General features: G+C 35.2%; 1 protein-coding gene across 1 annotated transcript; it reads left to right on the top strand.

Annotated features, from left to right (window-relative positions):
* Window positions 1–14,239: 14,239 nt before the first annotated feature.
* On the top strand, window positions 14,240–15,458 carry LOC127857336 (uncharacterized). The gene is made up of 2 exons (XM_052393739.1): window positions 14,240–14,264; window positions 14,917–15,458. The coding sequence occupies exons 1-2, from the start codon at window positions 14,240–14,242 to the stop codon at window positions 15,456–15,458; spliced, it is 567 nt and encodes a 188-aa protein (XP_052249699.1).
* The last annotated feature ends 4,294 nt before the right edge of the window (window positions 15,459–19,752 follow it).

The following is a 19,752-nucleotide window of genomic DNA, read 5'->3' as shown; positions in this document are numbered from 1 at the left end:
TTAATAACTGGGTAACTTTTTATTGATATGATCTTTTAAAACTGACTGAGTATGTGGTGATTTTTCGTTTTATATAGTTGTCGGTATCATACATGGAAAGTGTCACATCATTTTCAGGATAATTTGTCAATCCATAAAAGACAAAGCATTATAGGGATAACACGCGTTATCGAGGGCATGATCATCTGCGGGCGCTCGAATAATCCGTTCCTGCCCGAGTGCGCAGCATAGGATTCTGTTGATGAAGTATTTTATACGCGGTGGAAAGAATTGATCATATCCATGTAAACAGCAGGCACAGTGTGCTCTTCTGTTCCTACCGCTAGGTCTGCGTTATGTTACTAAATTACATGTAATTTATGTACATTTTAAGCGATTAAGCGATGGAAAATAACACCAGTCTTTTTTATTGTATTCATGAGGTTGAAGTCGGATCCACTAAAAATAGATCCGCTGGTGGAATTAAATGTGATTGGATCAATTGTGATTTTCCATTGACTACATTGAATTGTATTTTACAATAAATAATATCTGTATGATTAAAAATTCTGCGGTCACAAATCATTGGCCATTTGAATACATACACATACATTGGCCATTCGAATACATTCACATACATTGGCCATTTGAATACATACACATACATTGGCCATTTGAATACATACACATACATAAACAAAGACTACTATTTGAGTAATTTTTATTTCGAAGATCAGATAAAAAAATGAGCATTAAGTATACCCTTCCCGAGTAATAGATTGACATGAGCCGTATTGTATTCGCTGGGTGCCACTTTTGCAGTATGGATCGGTCGGAAAAAGCTAGTTTATATACCTTCATTATAAACCGTCTAAAGTCTGTATGAATAAGAGCCGTAAACTAAGAGAACAATATATATCTATGATGTTCAACTTGATTTCATATTAAGGTGCATTTTCGGCGTAGCTGACTTTGACCAGTCTCGACCGAACATCTGGACATAATGTTTCGAATTGAACAAAAACTAAACCGATAAACTTGCACAGCATCTTAATTTTGGAGATTCAAATTATAGCATTTTTTTACGAAGAAAGGTTCAATTTCAAATAAATTATCATCGTGATGAGTTAAATAAAGTTTTAAATAAGATTGTAGACATGACAATACACATTCTGTATTTAAACAGAATAATTAATTATTTTACTTCTTAAATTCACTAATAAAATGTTAGAATTATACATATTTATAAATATTTATTTTGATTTCCTGGGCAAGAAACTATAACTACGCTCAAATTCAGAGCGACTTCAGTCAATCACAACAATACAATCACGTTATCTCTGCTGCACTGGTTAAGCGTTCTGTGATTGTACAATTCTTGAGATCATTGCCCTGGCACAAAAGTGGCGTTTAAACCGGTTTAAATGCTAGTCGAACACCACCAGTAACCCATTATTATTCATATTTCAACGCGGGTCTAATGCGATTTGAACCAACTGTGCATATTCATACAGAAAATTAAAACATGATGTTTAAAACTTGACGTTCGAATATTACAAAATAATAAAGATTTACATCTAGTATCGTATGCAGTAATCTGTGCCCCATTGAATTAAATTGTAAAACAAACAAAATGTGCGGTGCTATTTACTAGACATGCATAACTGAACTTAATAAATCATAAAACCCAAACACTTCAATAAATGGTCAATTTATATTTATAAAGTTATCTTTAATATATTTTGCACTGTGGTTGCGATGTTATTAAATATTTTGGGATGATTTTGAAGTAAGTATCGATAAAGCTCTTGACGTGAATTCAAACTTAATTATGGTCGGAGACATTAATGAGGACCAACTTAAAAACTTCACGCGCTTAAAACAAACACTGGCTCTATTTAATTTACGTAATACGATTACAAATGCAACCAGAGTCACGGCTAACACTTCTACCTTACTTGATCCTATAGTTGTATCCAATACTCTTAATGTGCTCGATAGCGAGATTATTCCCGTCTGTTCTTCCATCAGTGATCACCATGCAACGGCCGTACATATTAAAGTTGAGTCAGTTATCAGCAAACCGACCATGAGACATGTTTGGTTATATAAACGTGCAGACTTCAATCGTTTAAATGCTTTAATTGATAGCGAAAACTGGAACTTCATTAACCATACGAACATGGACGAAGCAACTTTATTGTTTACAAACAAATTACTTGAATTAATGAAATTGAGTATCCCATTTAAACTTGTCACAATGCGTCCTAACGATAAACCCTGGTATGATTCCATGATACGTTCTTTTACGCGGAAACGCGATCGACTCAAATCCCAAGCGATAAAACACCCATCTGCAAACAATTGGGCTAAATTCAAGCATGTTCGCAATAGAGTTAACAATATGATTAAACATGCTAAAGAACAAATTTTCTCATATATAGAAACAACTTTAAACGACTTACAGTCGTCTAACTCTAAGCAATATTGGAAGCTCTTAAAACAACTCATGCGCTCACATTCTTTTTCTGATATGATACCGCTCTTAAAAACCATTGATCCTGATGGAAATGTAAATATTTATATGTCTGACGAAGAAAAGGCAAATTGTCTAAATAATTATTGCGTTTCAATATCAACGCTAGACACATCTTCCGGAGTTCTACCTGACTCTTGTGTTTTTGCGTTTAATTGCTTAGACGAAATTTCAATTAATGAATCTGAAATAAAAGATATAATTAAGATTTAATTTACTAATAAAGCGGTTGGTGAAGATTTAATCAGCCATTTAGTTCTTAAGCGTACGTGTTCTTCAATAACAAAACCTCTTTGCTTTCTCTTTAACAAATCATTACAAGAATGCACGTTTCCTGCACTGTGGAAGAAAGCAATGGTCATGCCCTTATTTAAGAAAGGAGATGCAAATACACCCTCGAATTATCGTCCCATCTCACTTCTAAGCTGCCTTGGTAAATTAATGGAAAGAGTTGTTTATAAGCATCTTTATAACCACTTTGTTTCGCATAACCTTATATATTGTAAGCAGTCGGGATTTCTTAGAGGTCACTCTACTGTCTTCCAGCTTATTGATATTTTCGATCAAATAGCTCGTTCTCTTGACGATAAAACAGTTACTTGTATGTTTTTTTGTGATATTTCCAAGGCATTTGACCGCGTATGGCATCAAGGCCTCTTATTCAAACTTAAAGAAAATGGGATCAGTGGTAGTTTGTTAAAATGGATACAGAGTTATTTATCTAACCGAACTCAAAAAGTATTTGTCAGATCCTTTATGTCCAATGTGTTGCAAGTAAAAGCTGGCGTTCCTCAAGGCTCAGTCCTTGGTCCGTTATTTTTTCTAATTTACGTTAATGACATTGTCAATAATCTTCTTAGCATCACCCGTTTGTTCGCAGATGATACGTCTTTATCTTGTACAACATCCAATTTAAGTGATCTTGAGGGAATAATGAATCCTGATTTACATCAGATAAACTTGTGGGCCAAAAGATGGCTGGTTGACTTCAATCCACAGAAAACGGAAGCAATTTTATTTACAACCCAAAAACATGTTCGATTACCTCAACTTTCCTTTAATAATATTCCGGTTAATTTTGTGGAAAGTCATAAACATCTTGGTCTAACTTTAGGACATTACGGCAAATGGCATGATCATATTAATAACATTCTAAAATCAGCATCGAAAGTACTGGGAATAATGAGGTCTCTTAAATTTAAAGTTTCCAGAAAAAGCTTAAACACTATATATGTCACTCATTTGCGCCCAATACTTGAATACGCATGTGTCGTCTGGGACGGATGCTCTTTATACGAAAAGGAATTATTAGATAAAATTCAACACGAAGCTGCGCGAATTGTCTCCGGTCTAACCAAATCTGTTTCACTCGTTAATTTGTACAACGAAGTAAAATGGCCGTCTCTTGATAAAAGACGACAGTATATGAAACTAATTAATATGTACAAAATACATAATGGTCATAGTCCCACTTATTTGGCAAATCTTCTCCCACCTACAGTAAATCAACAATCATCGCGCTCTCTTCGCAACGGAGACGACTACGTCATTGTATCACGGCGGACACAATTATATTCCCGTTCCTTTTTACCCTCTGCCATAGATCTATAGAATTCCTTAGACATAAATATTCGTAACAGCAATACTATTTCACATTTTAAATCAAACTTGAAACGCGTATTTTTCGCTAGCGAAAAGATTCCCCAATATTTTTTTACTGGGTATAGGAAATCCTCCATATTACATGCAAGATCAAGAAATAATTGCAGTGACCTTAACTCCGACTTGTTCCAAAACCATTTGACTGCTTCGCCTGTTTGCTCCTGTGGCAGCGAGATAGAAAATGCCTCACATTTTTTCTTTGTATGCACTAAGTACCACACACAGCGATTGAATCTTTTTAATGCATTGCGATCGTTTCACCCTTTAAATAATGTAATTCTTCTCCATGGAAAACAATCATTGAACGACGAAGAAAATGGCATTATTTTTACTGAAGTGCAAAGATTTATATCGGAGACGAAGCGTTTTGCATAGACGCACCAGGACAGGACTCATTATTGTGCATTATTGTATATTACCTTGTTTGATTATACTTATATTATTATTATTATTATTATAACCATTATTGTCATTATTATTTATTTTTATTACTATTATAATTATTATTACCATTATTAATACTGCTATGTTAATTATTGTTACTATCATTATAGTCAAAGTAGTTTTTGCATCTATTTTTTAAGTAGTTTTTGAAAAATTTCCAAAACGACGACTAATATTTACTTCTAAAACAGTCACCTTTATCGATGTAACTTTGTACTCTAGGGAAAGACCCCCGATAATGTTGTAGAACTTTAGGTCCAACCCTTTTTCCATATAATACTTTGTGAATAGTTATTTATTTGTAATTGTCAATTTGGAAATAAAATATGTTTAAACTCAAATATTTGTTACTGCGCCTTTCTATCGAACTATCCAATACATGTTATGAAATTTCAAATCGTGTTGAACGCCGTTCCGCAAGTTAAGTATGAAGAACAAGTATTTCAATACGTCAAAATATAGCTTTAACTTGATTGATGTAGCATGAGGACGGTTATGCAACTTAGATGCCGAAGAAGTCGCGTTACCGGTCATTTTGAAGTATTTTGGCGGCATTGTTGGGCATTCGTTTAAACGCTTTGGAGACACTATAATGATAATCAAGTATGGGGGAACAGGAATGATAAAACATCAACCGTTATTTTCTAAAACAAAGTGGCCTGGATTGCCCGTAAACGCTCACATGAATTCAATCAATACTGGTATCAAACAACCTGATCTGTGTCATAGATTTTGGCCCCTAGTTTATGATCAAATATTATCGTGTACTTGTTGAAAATAATAGCCGAAATCGACAAGTCAAAAACACAGACACGTCCTTGAACTGAATGAATGATAATGTCAGGAGGCAAGAGCGTGTAATTTTGCCATTTGTTTTGCATTCACTTAAATAAAGTCAATAATATTCGAGTATTCAAATCGGTGACTAACTGCTATTATTTTACATGGAAGATATATTTGAAATTTACATATACGTAAAGTTTAAGACCAAATGAATAAGTATGTAAATTTATTGTAAAATATTATATCGTCTGCAAGTCTTAAATGCATTCTCTGGTTAGTATAGCTTTACAAGGCTACATTTAGATGTCTATGTGCATGGTCTTGCTGGGGGCCCAATTTGATTTGCAGTCACATGCCACCTCTGCTGACACTGTCTGCAAGGACACCGACACCGTATGTTCAGTGACCCTAGTCATTAAACATAAACTGACGATGATTCTGGAAAAAGACAAAGACCTTGTTTATTCTAACATCGTTGAGCTATATAGTTCACAACAAGCCGTAAATTGTGCCCCGTGGAAACAAGAGAATTTAACACCGCTGATTGTGCAAATTCCAAATTATAAATAACGATAAACGGACAGTTTTCCGGCCCCAGAATTGAAACATATGTCGACCAAACACTCAAACTTAAAATCGTCAATAAGCTACACACGGACAGCGTCACGGTTCATTTCCATGGAATTCATCAGAAAGGCAGACCGTGGATGAACGGTGTAGCTTTCATATCACAATGCCCATCGCTTGAGCATGTATTTAAAGCTTATCCAACCGGTACTAGCATGTACCACGCTCATATTGGAGACCAACGAAGCATTGATCTTTAAGGTGCATTCATAGTCTATCCAAGAAAGGATCCTGCGATAATTGGCTTAAAGCATATTGTTATACTGTTCCAGGACTGCAACCATTTAGTCCTGAAACGGCCTATCAAAGGAGACTAACAGGACAATTTGATTTTGCGACACAGCGAGTTATCCTTACAAACTATTCCCTGGATAGAGCTAGATTTGTGTGTCAATCAAGTCTTATTAATGGAAAAGGTCGTTACTGGTAAACAGCAAATAGTCACAATGGCAGCCCGTTTTCAGATAACGTACGGGTAACTTATTGCTTCCGGATTATAGTTGCCATGACCATATATCCAATGCGAGTATTTATCGAAGGACAGACATTTATTGTTCGTGGCTCAGACACCTACGACATAGAACGACGGGAATTTCAATCGTTTATCATCCACCCTGGTAAACGATATGATATTCTGTGGACGAGCCCAAATAATCCTAGCAAAAGGCAGTATATGTTTGTTGCAGAAACTATTGAAACTCGAGCCAGCCACGACAAATACCACGCCGCAGAAGTCATTCTAGAAATTGCTGATTACAATGCTGCGACAGATTTATTTCCACTCAGAGCAAGTGATGTCAACTGTACCTATATATATTATTCTAAATTGAACTGTCCTTACCAATATGAATCACCTATATCTCTCATGAAATGCATTACATTCAATGATATAATAAATAAAAGATTCTTGGAAATAGGGTAGACATTTCGGCTTCCCTGAAATGGCAACACTCCGGGCTCCGTCAATACAAGGGAATTTATATTTCCATCCGTCTCGATGCTAACAAAACAAAACAAAACGAAGTAACTACAGGCTGCGACGAAGCCAAATGCTCACGCGATGGTATGTGTGAATGCACATACACACAGAAGATTCCTTCGAACAAACCCATCCAAATGGTATTCTCTAACACAAATTATGAAATGTGCGCAAAAACACATATTATGACTTTTGCGCAAAAACACAAATTATGAAATTAGCGCAAATCCAATGCAAACAATTACCGAAAAATATATTTTCATTGCAATCAGAAAATATCATCTTACATTTAAAAACAGTTATGTATATCTTACTCTGCAAGTATAAGTCATTGTGTCAAGTTTGTCACAAAGAATGGCATCTGTTCGAAGGGCTACGACAATATGAAGAAATAAAATTATATTACAATCAATGCATATCCTGTATCATTATACTTATTTCTTGTAGGGTTTCCTACTACAAATGAAACCGAAACAACAAAAACGGATCAAACTAAAATTGATACGGGAACTAGCTCAGGGACCAGGTTCGTCCTTGGTGTAAAAAAAAACAACATCCTAACGATTGTCGTGTTATCTATTTGGAACGAAACAGAGCTTTAAACGGATGCTTATAATTTTTGTTATAAATACAGACATACTTTATGAAAGGTAAATACACTGTTTTAATTACTAACGATGTAACTTAATCGGAAAAAATAGCCTTCGATTGATAATCGTGATATATCATGATAAGTCGAGAATCAAAGTGTCCCAATTAAATAGTGTCCCTCCAACGTATGATTACGGTTGCTGGTGGATGAGGCAACACATACACGTCAGACGTTATCTTTGTTGAGGCTTCATATAAATCTTTATGGTTTTGTGTTTTTTTTATATTTGGTCATTAATTCCCAAATTTCAAACAGCCGGTTTGCTGCCCCAATAGATAGTGCATCAATGTTTATTTTACGTATTCTGATACTGAACGCTTTTGTTGTTGACATATTTAATCTTATAAAAGGTTTATCAAAATTTATCTAGCATATATATATATGTGAATTGAATAGTTGTGTTTCTAGAAAAGTATAACAAACATTTGATTATTTGAATCTATATGATGCTTTTTCGTTTTGTATATCTAAGTGTATATAACATACAAGTTTAACAAGTTTATTTGAACATAACATCCAGAAGGCCAAAAGCCCAGGTGGACTAATTAGGCGTACAGTGTTTACACAGTAAATACTCATGATTATACAACGTAATAATACGTTCGATTGCAACAATACATATTATTAAATATTATTTTACTGTTTTAATAAATATCGATATTTCCCAGAGCTAGGCTAGTTTATATTGTTGTTGAGAATTCGCGACATCTGCAAATGATTACACTACAGATTTCGCATTTTTCACATCGGTTGTTTCATAGTGTTCACATCAGTTTCGTAGTGTTCACATCAGTGTCGTAAGGTTCACAGCAGTTTCGTGGTGTTCCACAGCAGTTCCGTAGTGTTCACAGCAATTGCGTAGTGATCACAGCAGTTTTGTAGTTTCCACAGCAGTTTCGTAGTTTTCACAGCAGTTTCGTAGGTTTCATTGCAGTTTCGTAGTGTTAACAACAGTTTCGTAGTGCTCACATCAGTTTTGTATTGTTCACAACAGTTTCGTATTGTTCACAGCAGTTTAGTAGTGTTTACAGCAGTTTCGTAGTGTTCTCAGCAGTTTCGTGGTGTTCACAACAGTTTCGTAGTGTTCCACAGCAGTTCCGTAGTGTTCATAGCAATTGCGTAGTGATCACATCAGTTTCGTAGTTTTCACAGCAGTTTTGTAGTTTTCACTGCAGTTTCGTAGTGTTCACTGCAGTATTGTAGTGTTCCACAGCAGTTCCGTAGTGTTCACAGCAATTGCGTGGTGATCACAGCAGTTTCGTAGTTTTCACAGAAGTTTCGTAGTTTTCACAGCAGTTTCGTAGGTTTCATTGCAGTTTCGTTGTGTTAACATTATTTTTGTTTTGTTCACAGTAGTTTCGTATTGTTCACAACAGTTTCGTAGTGTTCACAGCAGTTTTGTGTTGTTTACAATAGTTTCGTATTGTTCACAGCAGTTTAGGAGTGTTTACAGCAGTTTCGTAGTGTTCACATAAGTTTTGTAGTGTTCACAGCAGTTTTGTATTGTTTACAGCAGTTTCATACTGTTCAAAGCAGTTTCGTTATGTTCACAGTTGTTTCATAGTGTTCACAGCAGTTTCCTATTGTTCACAGTAGTTTCATATTGTTCACATGAGTTTCGTAGTGTTCACAGTAGTTTCGTAGTGTTCAACGCAGTTAAATAGTGTTAACAGCGAATTATTTATCTTGCGGAACCAAGATTCTTTAAGTAAGCGTCGACTGCTTTGGTACCGAATCGTTAGAACAGTATACCTATGTAACACGCAACAGCTATACTGTACACACACACACACACACTTGCATTGATTATATGTTTTATAATGATTTGTTCATTATAGATGTTTATATCGACATTAAAAGTACAAATACTTCGAAAAAGATCCGTTCACACTTACCGCCTTTACCATCATTTAAAAAAATGGAGAATATAATATTTAATCATTAGATTGTTCAACATGTGTGTGGGCCTATTTACGTAGACAAAGCCACTACTGTTTCTTGACAATAACATACCAAATACTGTTACTAATTCTCATATATTTTCAGGAATGGAATGCTTCAAATTGACCTTTTTCTTGAAAAAACTGTTCTAACTTACTACTTATCTTCAGCTTGTTTTCCTCTTTGTATTTGTGTTCTCTACAGGACCCGTCATTAATTCGAAAGAAGTAACTTGAAATTGTCAGACTGCGCCACGGAACGGTGTGCTATATTTTAATTATGTCGTAAAAGTTTACAGGTGAGTCCCATGTCAACCTCCGGGCAGAGATTTGACTGGAACCAGCATAGTTCGATCAAATTCATGCCTTTTTAACCAACTACGTAATGATATCCTAGCCAAGTGGTACAATAATTTTCCCGATGTTATTTTTACTTTTTTAATTTATGTAATTTATTTTTAATTATGAATCAAAACCTATAAACTATTTTAATAATATAAAAGACAATTATACTACTTTTCATTAAATAATACTTGAAAATCCTTGCTGATCTGGAAGGATTTTCTTGTGATGACAGAGATTGTATGTGAGAGCATGGAATGACAACTCTGCGTGGAGATTGGTCCAATGTGAGTATGCCAGCTGTGTACGAGGTATTAAAAGCTATCGTCTACAACTTAAATATCCGGACGCTGAAAAGGGGCCTTTTCAGAGCTTTTGGCATGGATTGAAGTTTGTCATTAAATGCTTTATATTGATAAATGCAAACATTCGATCTAAAAATCTCGCGTAAACAAACAAGAATAAAATTTAGAAAGAAGAAAAGTAACCATCAACTGGGCTAGAACTACTGATCCCTGGAGTAAAATTATATTGCTTAGACCACTCGGCCCTCCGTGCTCATACACTGAGTGGTGTATTTGTACTTATTACAAGCAATGCTCGTAGTATCACAAAATCAAACGACAACAACAGAACTCTCCATATTTCACAATCGTTTCGCGTTGCAACGCTTGATAATTTTCAGGTTTTGAGATCGTCAAAAGATGCATATAATGGATATTTTAGAGCATGGTAAATGTTAAGTTTTACTATTTCCTTACAAATATCATAACTACAACGAAACGTTGCGAATTTGAAACAATTGTTTTAAATTTTGTCAATTTACAAAAACGTTAAAATGCCCCTTTAAATAATACATTAAATTTGATACTGTTTGTATGTAGGCGATCCATGTATTTTCACAAAATATAACGAAAAAATAAACAGAAGCACTCCATATCACTATATAATTTCGCGTTTGTAACGCTTTATTATTTTCATAATGTCAAATGATGATAACTCATAAACGAAACAGTATTTTCAGTTATAGGTTACGTCATTAGTGCTATTTAACTCCCTGATATTTTAATGTTCTTTTATTTTATTTTTTTGAATCTGTGATAAAATGTTGAAAAAGTGGCATTTCGACGATCTGTGTAAAAGTCTCTTTAATATAATATTAGCAAAACCGAACAATCTTAACTCATCGGTAAAGTTCATTAATCGAAGTGAAATGTTTGATTAGTTCTTTAATTTATTCCCTTAGATCAAAATACACTGTAATAAACAATTCGTCAGTCTATGTTAGAAAAGAAGACCGAAGATGTATCAACAAACAATTAATAGATCTCTGCCAAAATATACCGAGATAATGGATTGAAGTTCATTGATGACCAATTAAGTTGATAAAATAACGCTGCAAGGACAAAAGCAACAAATACACAAGATCAACATTCATGTCACAAATATCGCTTTGATGACAAAATACTTTTATCAACACATCTACGTGTTTAATTCCTTTTAGGCTTAATAATTAGAGAAGAAGCACTTCCCTCAAGTCGTACTTTATACAATATCACAATTCCGCCTACTCATATACAAAATATCACAATTCCGCCTACTCATATACAAATATCACAATTCCGCCTCCACATATGCAACATATCACAATTCCGCCTACTCATATACAAAATATCACAGTTCCACCTACTCATATGCAAAATTTCGGGAACTAATTAACACACGTTTATAATACATAGTTTTTGACGGTATTATATTTTAAAAATTAACAACAACAACAGCGAAACTAAACAATTAAAATTACATTGTTGTGTGTGTAATGTGTATTTCTCATTTAAGATAAATTAGCGTACTAAAGCTTAAAATCTACCGACATATGTCAGTTTTCGTGATTATGTTCAGTTTTTTTAATAAGAAGAAATTTAGCAGTTATAATGCAAAAGTGCCTGTTGCATTATTGGAAATAAAATCCAAACAACGCCGGTGATCCTATGCTCTTATTTCATGTTTATGCTCCTCCGAAATTTTTGTGTGGAGCATATAGTCGCCGCTTCGTCTGTCCGTGCGTCCGTCCGTGCACAATTTTTGTCGGGGCTATTTCTCAGCAATTAATGACCGGAATTCAATTCAACTTTATGGGAAGCTTCACTACCAAGCGGAGATGTGCATATTATCAGCCGGTTCTGGTCGGATGATTTTTCACAGAGTTATGGCCCTTTGAAATTTTCCATTAACTGTACATATAGTGCAATTCTTGTCCGGGCTTTTTCTCAGCAACTAATGACCAGAAATCAATGAAACTATATGGGATGCATCACTACCAAAAGGAAAAGTGCATATTATCAGCCGGTTCTCGTCGGATAATTTTGCACAGAGTTATGGCCCTTTGAAATTTTCCATTGTGTACATATAGTGCAATTCTTGTTCGAGCTATTTCTAAGCAACTTTTTACGGGAATTCAATGAAACTTTATGGGAAGCTTCACTACCAACAGGAGATATTATCAGCCGGTTATGATCGCATCATTTTTCACAGAGTTATGGCCCTTTGAAATTTTCTATAAACTGTACATATAGTTTAATTCTTGTCTGGGCTATTTCTCCCCAACTACTGACTGGAATACAATGAACCTTTATGGGAAGCTTAACTACCTTGAGGAGATGCGCATTTATTAGTGGGTTCTGGTCAGATGATTTATTTAGAGAGTTATGGCCCTTTGAAATTTTTAAGTTGCTAAACCATCCATCGTATTATTTTGTACAAAGTTATGCCCCTCACGACGTTTCCTTTTATCTGAATATATAGTGCAATATTGTGACAAAAAACTTTGGGGAGCATCACCCGTCTCCGACGGTTTCTTGTTCATATCGTATGTGTATGTATTATTCGCCGACACATTGTCAAAAATATATATCATTGGGAAAAAATCACCGACACTGCCGCAACACCCCTTAACGAAAAAGGGCCGACTTACTATTTGATTCTTATTCTGGGTCCCCTGAGGCCAAGAATGGGCATAACTGGTAGTTTATAAATCCCAGAAAAAAAGAGCACACAGCAACCAAGCAACCGCCATCATCATCACAGCAACAAAAACAACCCAATAACAGCTGTCAGACAGCAGGTTTAGCAACATCGAAACAAAAAATATAAACAATCGACAGTCTTAACAGATGTAAACCGCATAAACAAGAACAAAAAGAAGAAGAACAACAACACTGACGCTCTTACAAAAACGGGTTTTATATAAATCGGAACCGGAACCGATGCCATCATAATATGGCAATTAGCATTTAGACTCTTGTGATGTCACAATGTACTAACATAATTCCTTATAAAATTCAATGTAAAAGCAATAACTTTAACATAAAGTAGATTAAAACTTTTGCGCGTAGATACCCTCATAACCATACCTTTTCTTAAAGAGCATTTCAAGCCGAATTTATTTAAACAATATAAAAAAGGTCCTGTAGTATGTCATGTTTTAAAGGGGCCTTTCCACAGATTTTGGCATGTTTTGAAGTTTGTCGTGAAATGCTTTATATTGATAACTGTTAACATTGGATCTAAAAAGATCCAGTAAAAAACAAAAATAAAATGAAACAAAGAAAATAAATAACCCTGAACTGGGCTCGAAACACTGACCCGTGGAGTAAAAGTCTATCGCTAAGACCACTGTGCCATCCGTGCTCATGCAATGCGTGATGTATTTCATACTTTATATAAGCAATCCTCGTAGTATTACAAAAAGTAACGACAACAACAGAACTCTAAATTATTCAATCGTTTCGCGTTGCAACACTTCATAATTTTCGGGGTTTTAAATCGTCAAAACATGCATATAATGGCTTTTTTAGAATATGGTAAATGTTCAGTATTACCGTTTCCTTACAAAAATTATGACAACAACGTAAATTTGCGAAGTTGAAACATGTTTTTTTAAATTTTGTCAATTTTCCAAAACGTGAAAAGGCCTTTTTGATCTTTTGAACACAAACATATCAGTATGAGATGATAAATTCTCCCCCCACTAGATTAATAACCTAAACATAGATGACACAGCAATCAGGCAAATTACACCTAAAATAACTATCTAGACAGAACCAGATCCGATATCTGCTGAGAATTTATGAAAAATCAACAGTACTTGTTCAGAGGAGTCCCCTCAGATCAGAGATTAAATAACGTAGGTGACAGACCGAAATGGAAAAATGGCGCAATAAAAATAACTTTATAATACTTGTTCAAGTAAAGGTGTTTTAACAAATTATTTTTTTTTCGAAACTTTGGAAACTATGGATGCAACTAAAAAGTTTGCTAGTAATCTGACATTGATAAACGTTACAGAACAGGAATTAATTTAAGTGGGATCGATCTGATACATGTACATTTTTTTTTAAATTCTGATGGAATTAAAGGCATAACGATTTATAACGTAACGTAACGAATGTATGACTTCGAACTGAATCATGAAGGAGCGATTTATTGATTAACATTTTGTAAAGGGAGAGATTAAAAGCTAACAAAAAGCTTTTAGTTAACATAGGTCTGTAAATGTTTAGTGTTTAACGAATGCTTCACCGCGACACATAGTGTAGAGTTATGTACGTTCCATTAGTGATTACAAATGGTGACGTATAACCAGTACGAGATGTAGTACGTAGTTTCAAGCGTGGTTACAAATGATTAATGCATGTTACATGTTTGTTTTTCAAAGTCCCGTACGTTCTGGAAGTAGTTACTTTTGATGAACGCCTAAATTTATAATACTCGTGCAAGTAAAGGAGTTTTAACGAAAAAAAATCGAAAGTTAGTAAACTATGGATGCAACTACAAAGTTTTCTAGTAATCTGACATTGGTAAACGTTACAGAACAGGAAACGTTCAACACGACGTCATCAAACTTTTCCTTAAAGTGAAACTGGGCTGTTCCCCACTAAACGCTAGTTGATCATCTTCACCATTGTTTTAGTCGTGTTCGGAATTAATATAATAATTCTGGTGAAATTTGATGTGAATGGATACGAGGGCGCGAATTGCCAACCGTCCTCTAAGGGATACCAAGATCTATTTGACATATCTGTTTACAGATGGATAGACTTTACTTTATTTTTCGGCGCGCCGTTCCCGCTGCTACTAATTGGCAACGTCACCATCGTAGTGCAGCTCGCGCGCTCCCGTTCAAGACGTCAGCGGATGAATATTTCCGGTCAGGCGAGCGTCACGCGTTCATTGTTCATTTTAATGACTGCCCTGTGCGTTCTTTTCCTCGTCACGGTTACACCGGTGTCAGTCGGTATGGTGTACCTCCCCTACCAGAGGGAGAAGAACTTTGCGCTCGCGTCAGTTGATCCAGACACGGCCTTGTACGATGCCCAGTACTTTAAGTTCTTTTACTCTGTTGCATATCTAGTCAGCTTCTTCAACTCCACCTTCAACTTTGCTATCTACGTATTCAGTGGCTCGAAGTTCCGCGCAGAACTGATGAGCATGCTTTGCTGTAAGGCAAATTAAGGTATCAGATCGTTTGGGGACCTAGGGGCCGATGCAGATGAATTCTTAATGCTACCAGCAGCAAAATGCCGACAAAACCGTTATCTTTAACACTATATGACATCATTGCATATTTTTTAATATTAAACGCATTGCTGGATTGATTTTGAATATTGGCAATTTATATTAGAATGATTCTACACTTTTAATAAGGTGAGATTTTGAAAATAAGGTGAGATGGTTTTGCACGTATTCAACTCTATGAAAGTCTCAACCTCCACCAAAGATTTGACGGGGCCTCCGCGCAGAAATTTGACGGGGCCTCCGCGCAGAAATTTGACGGGGCCTCCGCGCAGAGATTTGACGGGAACCAGCATAGCTGGATCAAATCCCTGCTTTCGTAACCAACCACGCGATGATAGCCTAGCCACGTGGTACAATAATTGTACCGTTGTTGTTTTTACTTTTTTTTAATTTAGGTTATTAATTTGTTATAATGCACCTAAACTTAAACACTATTTTCGAAATAAAAAAACAACATCTGATACTACGTTTAATACTTTAAAACTCAAACCAATAAAATTAAATCCTACCAAATCTGGTAGGATTTTCATGGGATGGCAGAGATTTTATGTGATAGAAAGGATCGATAACTCTTCGTTTAGATTGGAAAGGCCTATGGTCAGTTTTGCAATATGATTCTGCAACACTCAACACAAAATATATAAAAAAAAACATATTAAATTAAAAACAAAGGTTTATTTTTATAGATCTTTGAAAAAAAAGAAATCTCCTGGGAATTTATTTTAGCCACGCATTGTAAAAACGGGGCTAATTGCATGTGCGTATAACATCCTCCCTTATTAGCCTGTGCAGTCCGCACCGGCTAATCATTGACAGAACGTTTCCGCCTTAATGGAATTTTCGTTTAGAAGAGACTTCCTTTAAACGATAACTTTCACAGGCTAATCTGGGACGACACTTTACGCACATACATTAAGCCCCGTTTTTCAAGAGTGACTATTATTTTGGGATACACTCATGTTATATTCAAGTCAGCTAAATCTTATCTAAATTCGAATTGTTTTTAATGCGCCCGCATCAGTCCATGTTGACCTGCATCCGATTATTCCAAAAGAAGAGGGGGTTTCGCTCATAGTTGGTGTATATATTCAACGGCAAAAACCGTATATAATTCGTATTTGAATTATCATAATCAACATTAAATAACAAATCTGAGACAATTTCGTATTATTGAAATAGTTATAGAATTGAATGCGTTATGCAGAACGACACAATATATACGGACAACATATTTTATTATCGTTCTCTTATACTCGTAGCCAGGGGGAGGGGGTGCGTTGGGTGCGTTCGCACGCAATTTGTTTTGACGAGTGAAAAAAAAGTACTATAAGACGAACCCAACTTTATTCGACGCGAAAACGATAATTGATCTTTTACCGGAATCCAGTGAGTCTTCGTATTCAAGCGTTGCAATAATGTTGAATTCAATATGCTACCGACAGGGCATAGAGTACATTTTATAATATTATTAACGGAATGTTATTCCAGCTTCCGAAATGACGTAAATCAAAAGAATTACGTCGACTATTGCCGAAGAACAGAACAGAACAGAATTCTTTATTTGTACATAAAGGCCTCCGGCCCAAAATACATGTCATTAATACAGTTGTAAGAGTTTAAGTTGTGTCAAACTTCAATGTTCATGAGATATCAATAACATCAAGTGGTACACATAAAGAGAGATTTTCCTAACAATATCAGCATCCTGAGAAGACATCAGTACATAGAAATCTTGAGGATCAGTACCATGTGTATACCAGTTAAACAAATATGAATTTCTAACATCATCATATTTATGACATTTAAAAAAGGCATGAAATTCACAATCAATAACTAACGTGTTTAAATTTTGTAGGCAATAACTACATATACGGTTTTCTTTCAATATACCACTATGTCTACCGAGTTCAATATTTAATTTATGATTTGATAATCTAAATCTGGACATGGCTGCACGGTATTTGAAATAAATATCTAATGACAAGTATTTCTCAACATTTAAAAGACTTTTAAAGTGCCTAAAGTGATAACATCTACTCGAATTTTCAACAGAAGCGTGCCAGTCTTGCGTACAGCAGTCGATAACACGCTGTCTAAATATTCTAATAAAGCTATTTATGTTTCCGACATCTTGACTTATCCATATGAACCCAAAGCCGTATTTGTATAAGAGAGTTTTAACATTGGTTACCCAACATTTTCTGCCTGCATCGTCAAGCGATTTTAACATATTGTAACATTGTTTTGGATATCTGTGTGATGGCATGGTTAATAAAGTACACCAGTATCGAATATAATTGATAAAGTATGTCGTACATAAAGGTAATCTACCACAGTCCCCTAGAACCATACACGTGTTTGTGGTTTTTGCAACATGTAATATATTTTTGCAATATTTGTTTTGAACAGTTTCAATAGTATCAACGTATTCATAGTCCCAAATTTGGGACGCATAACAAAGAATTGGCTTTACCATAGAGTCAAAAATTTTTAATGAGTCTGGAGTTGAGAAATAGCCAAAAGGTTTTTGAAATGTTTTGATCGAAAATAGAGCTCTTTGAGCTTGTGATACTAGTTTTGAGTGGGCAGACGACCATGAGAGACCTGATGTTAGCAATAAACCTAAATATTTATAAACAGAAGATACTTTGATTGTATTTCCACGATAAAACCAGTGTTCGTATTTGCGCAGAGCACCTCCATTTCGAAAAACGGTTATCTCAGTTTTGTCCAAATTAATTTCCATACCAGATTCATAACAAAATTGGTCAATAATATTAATTTGCTGTTGAAGTTTTGCAGCAGTTTCAGCACATCCGGCCACATCGTCTGCAACATCAAACAAAGAATGTCTGGGATATCGTCAGTAATAAATATACCAGTACTACACCTGTTGCGTAAAAGGGCAGATAATTCATCAATGATGGTCGGACTTGATTTGTCACCTTGACGCGTTCCGATGTTACACGGGAAAAAATCAGTGATATGGTTTTGAATTTTGATACATGACTTGAGATTTGCATAGAGGGCTTTAAGGATTCGAAGAAAGTTACCATGCACGCCTTTCTTCTCTAAGGAGATAAATAACTTGCTATGATCGATTTTATCAAATGCCTTACGAAAATCCACGTAGATGCAGTAGAAACGACCACCTCTCTTAGAAAGGTATTTTTGTACCATTGCATGTAAACAGAAAATATTATCGACAGTTGAATAGCCCTTTCGAAAACCAGATTGTGATTCATCTATCTTGTTGTTATCTTCAGCCCAATTTGACAATCGATTATTTGTAATGCCAGAAAATATTTTGTATAATGTGGTAGAAATAGATATACCTCTGTAATTGCCAGGAATGTATGTCGGACCAGATTTGTGAATAGGAGTTATGACACTAGAACCCCAGGATAAAGGGATACTACCGGTTTCTACTATCTGATTAAATAGAAGTATCAAGATAGGAGATATGTCATCCGTGGTATATTTGAAAAATTCTGCTGGTATACCATCAATACCGCTACTTTCCCCAAAAGATAAGGTAGAAATAGACCTTTGAATCTCCTCAATTGTGATTGGTTCATGTAAGACAATGGCTGTAGGATCAGCGAGGTTATGTGAATTATCAGTACATGGGTCTACATTAGTAGCATTTTCATCATACAAAAGTCTGGAAAAGTACTGATACCATTCAGACGGTGAAATACTATCATCTACAGTCGTAATTGTTTTACCTTTTTAAGAACTTTCCAGAAGGAGCAGGGATCGTTTCTGGTGTCAAATAATAATTTTCTGTTGGATTCCTTAAATTTATTTACCGAGGATCGGCAATAATTTTTGAAATCATTTCGCTTATCTTTATATGTCCGTAGGTCAAGAGGAGAATTTGTTCTCGAAATTTTCGTAATGCTTTATAATTTGTCTGTTTGAGGGTATCACATATCGAATTCCACCACGGGGGCTTGGAAAATGTGTATTTACTAAAAGGTTTGACCAGCATACACTGAGCTGCGTTATAGTTACAAAGAGGTTATGGTTTCAACTGCTGAATTAACACCCTGAGAATGCATTCTCGCAGTAAGTCATATATGTTGGCAGTGTTTAAAATCATCCTTAAATTGTGTAAGTTTATCCTGTTTCCATTTAAATCTTTTAATAGGTAAAAGATTCCCTGTTTAATATTAACAGGTGTTGGGTTAGGTAGTTGGTTAAGCTTAGCAAACATGAGATTGGGAAA

The sequence above is a fragment of the Dreissena polymorpha genome, chromosome 14 (assembly GCF_020536995.1).
Source record: "Dreissena polymorpha isolate Duluth1 chromosome 14, UMN_Dpol_1.0, whole genome shotgun sequence".
Taxonomy (NCBI): Eukaryota; Metazoa; Mollusca; class Bivalvia; order Myida; family Dreissenidae; genus Dreissena; species Dreissena polymorpha.
The sequence above is the reverse complement of the archived record's forward strand: the minus strand, read 5'-3'. Positions and strand labels throughout refer to the sequence as shown.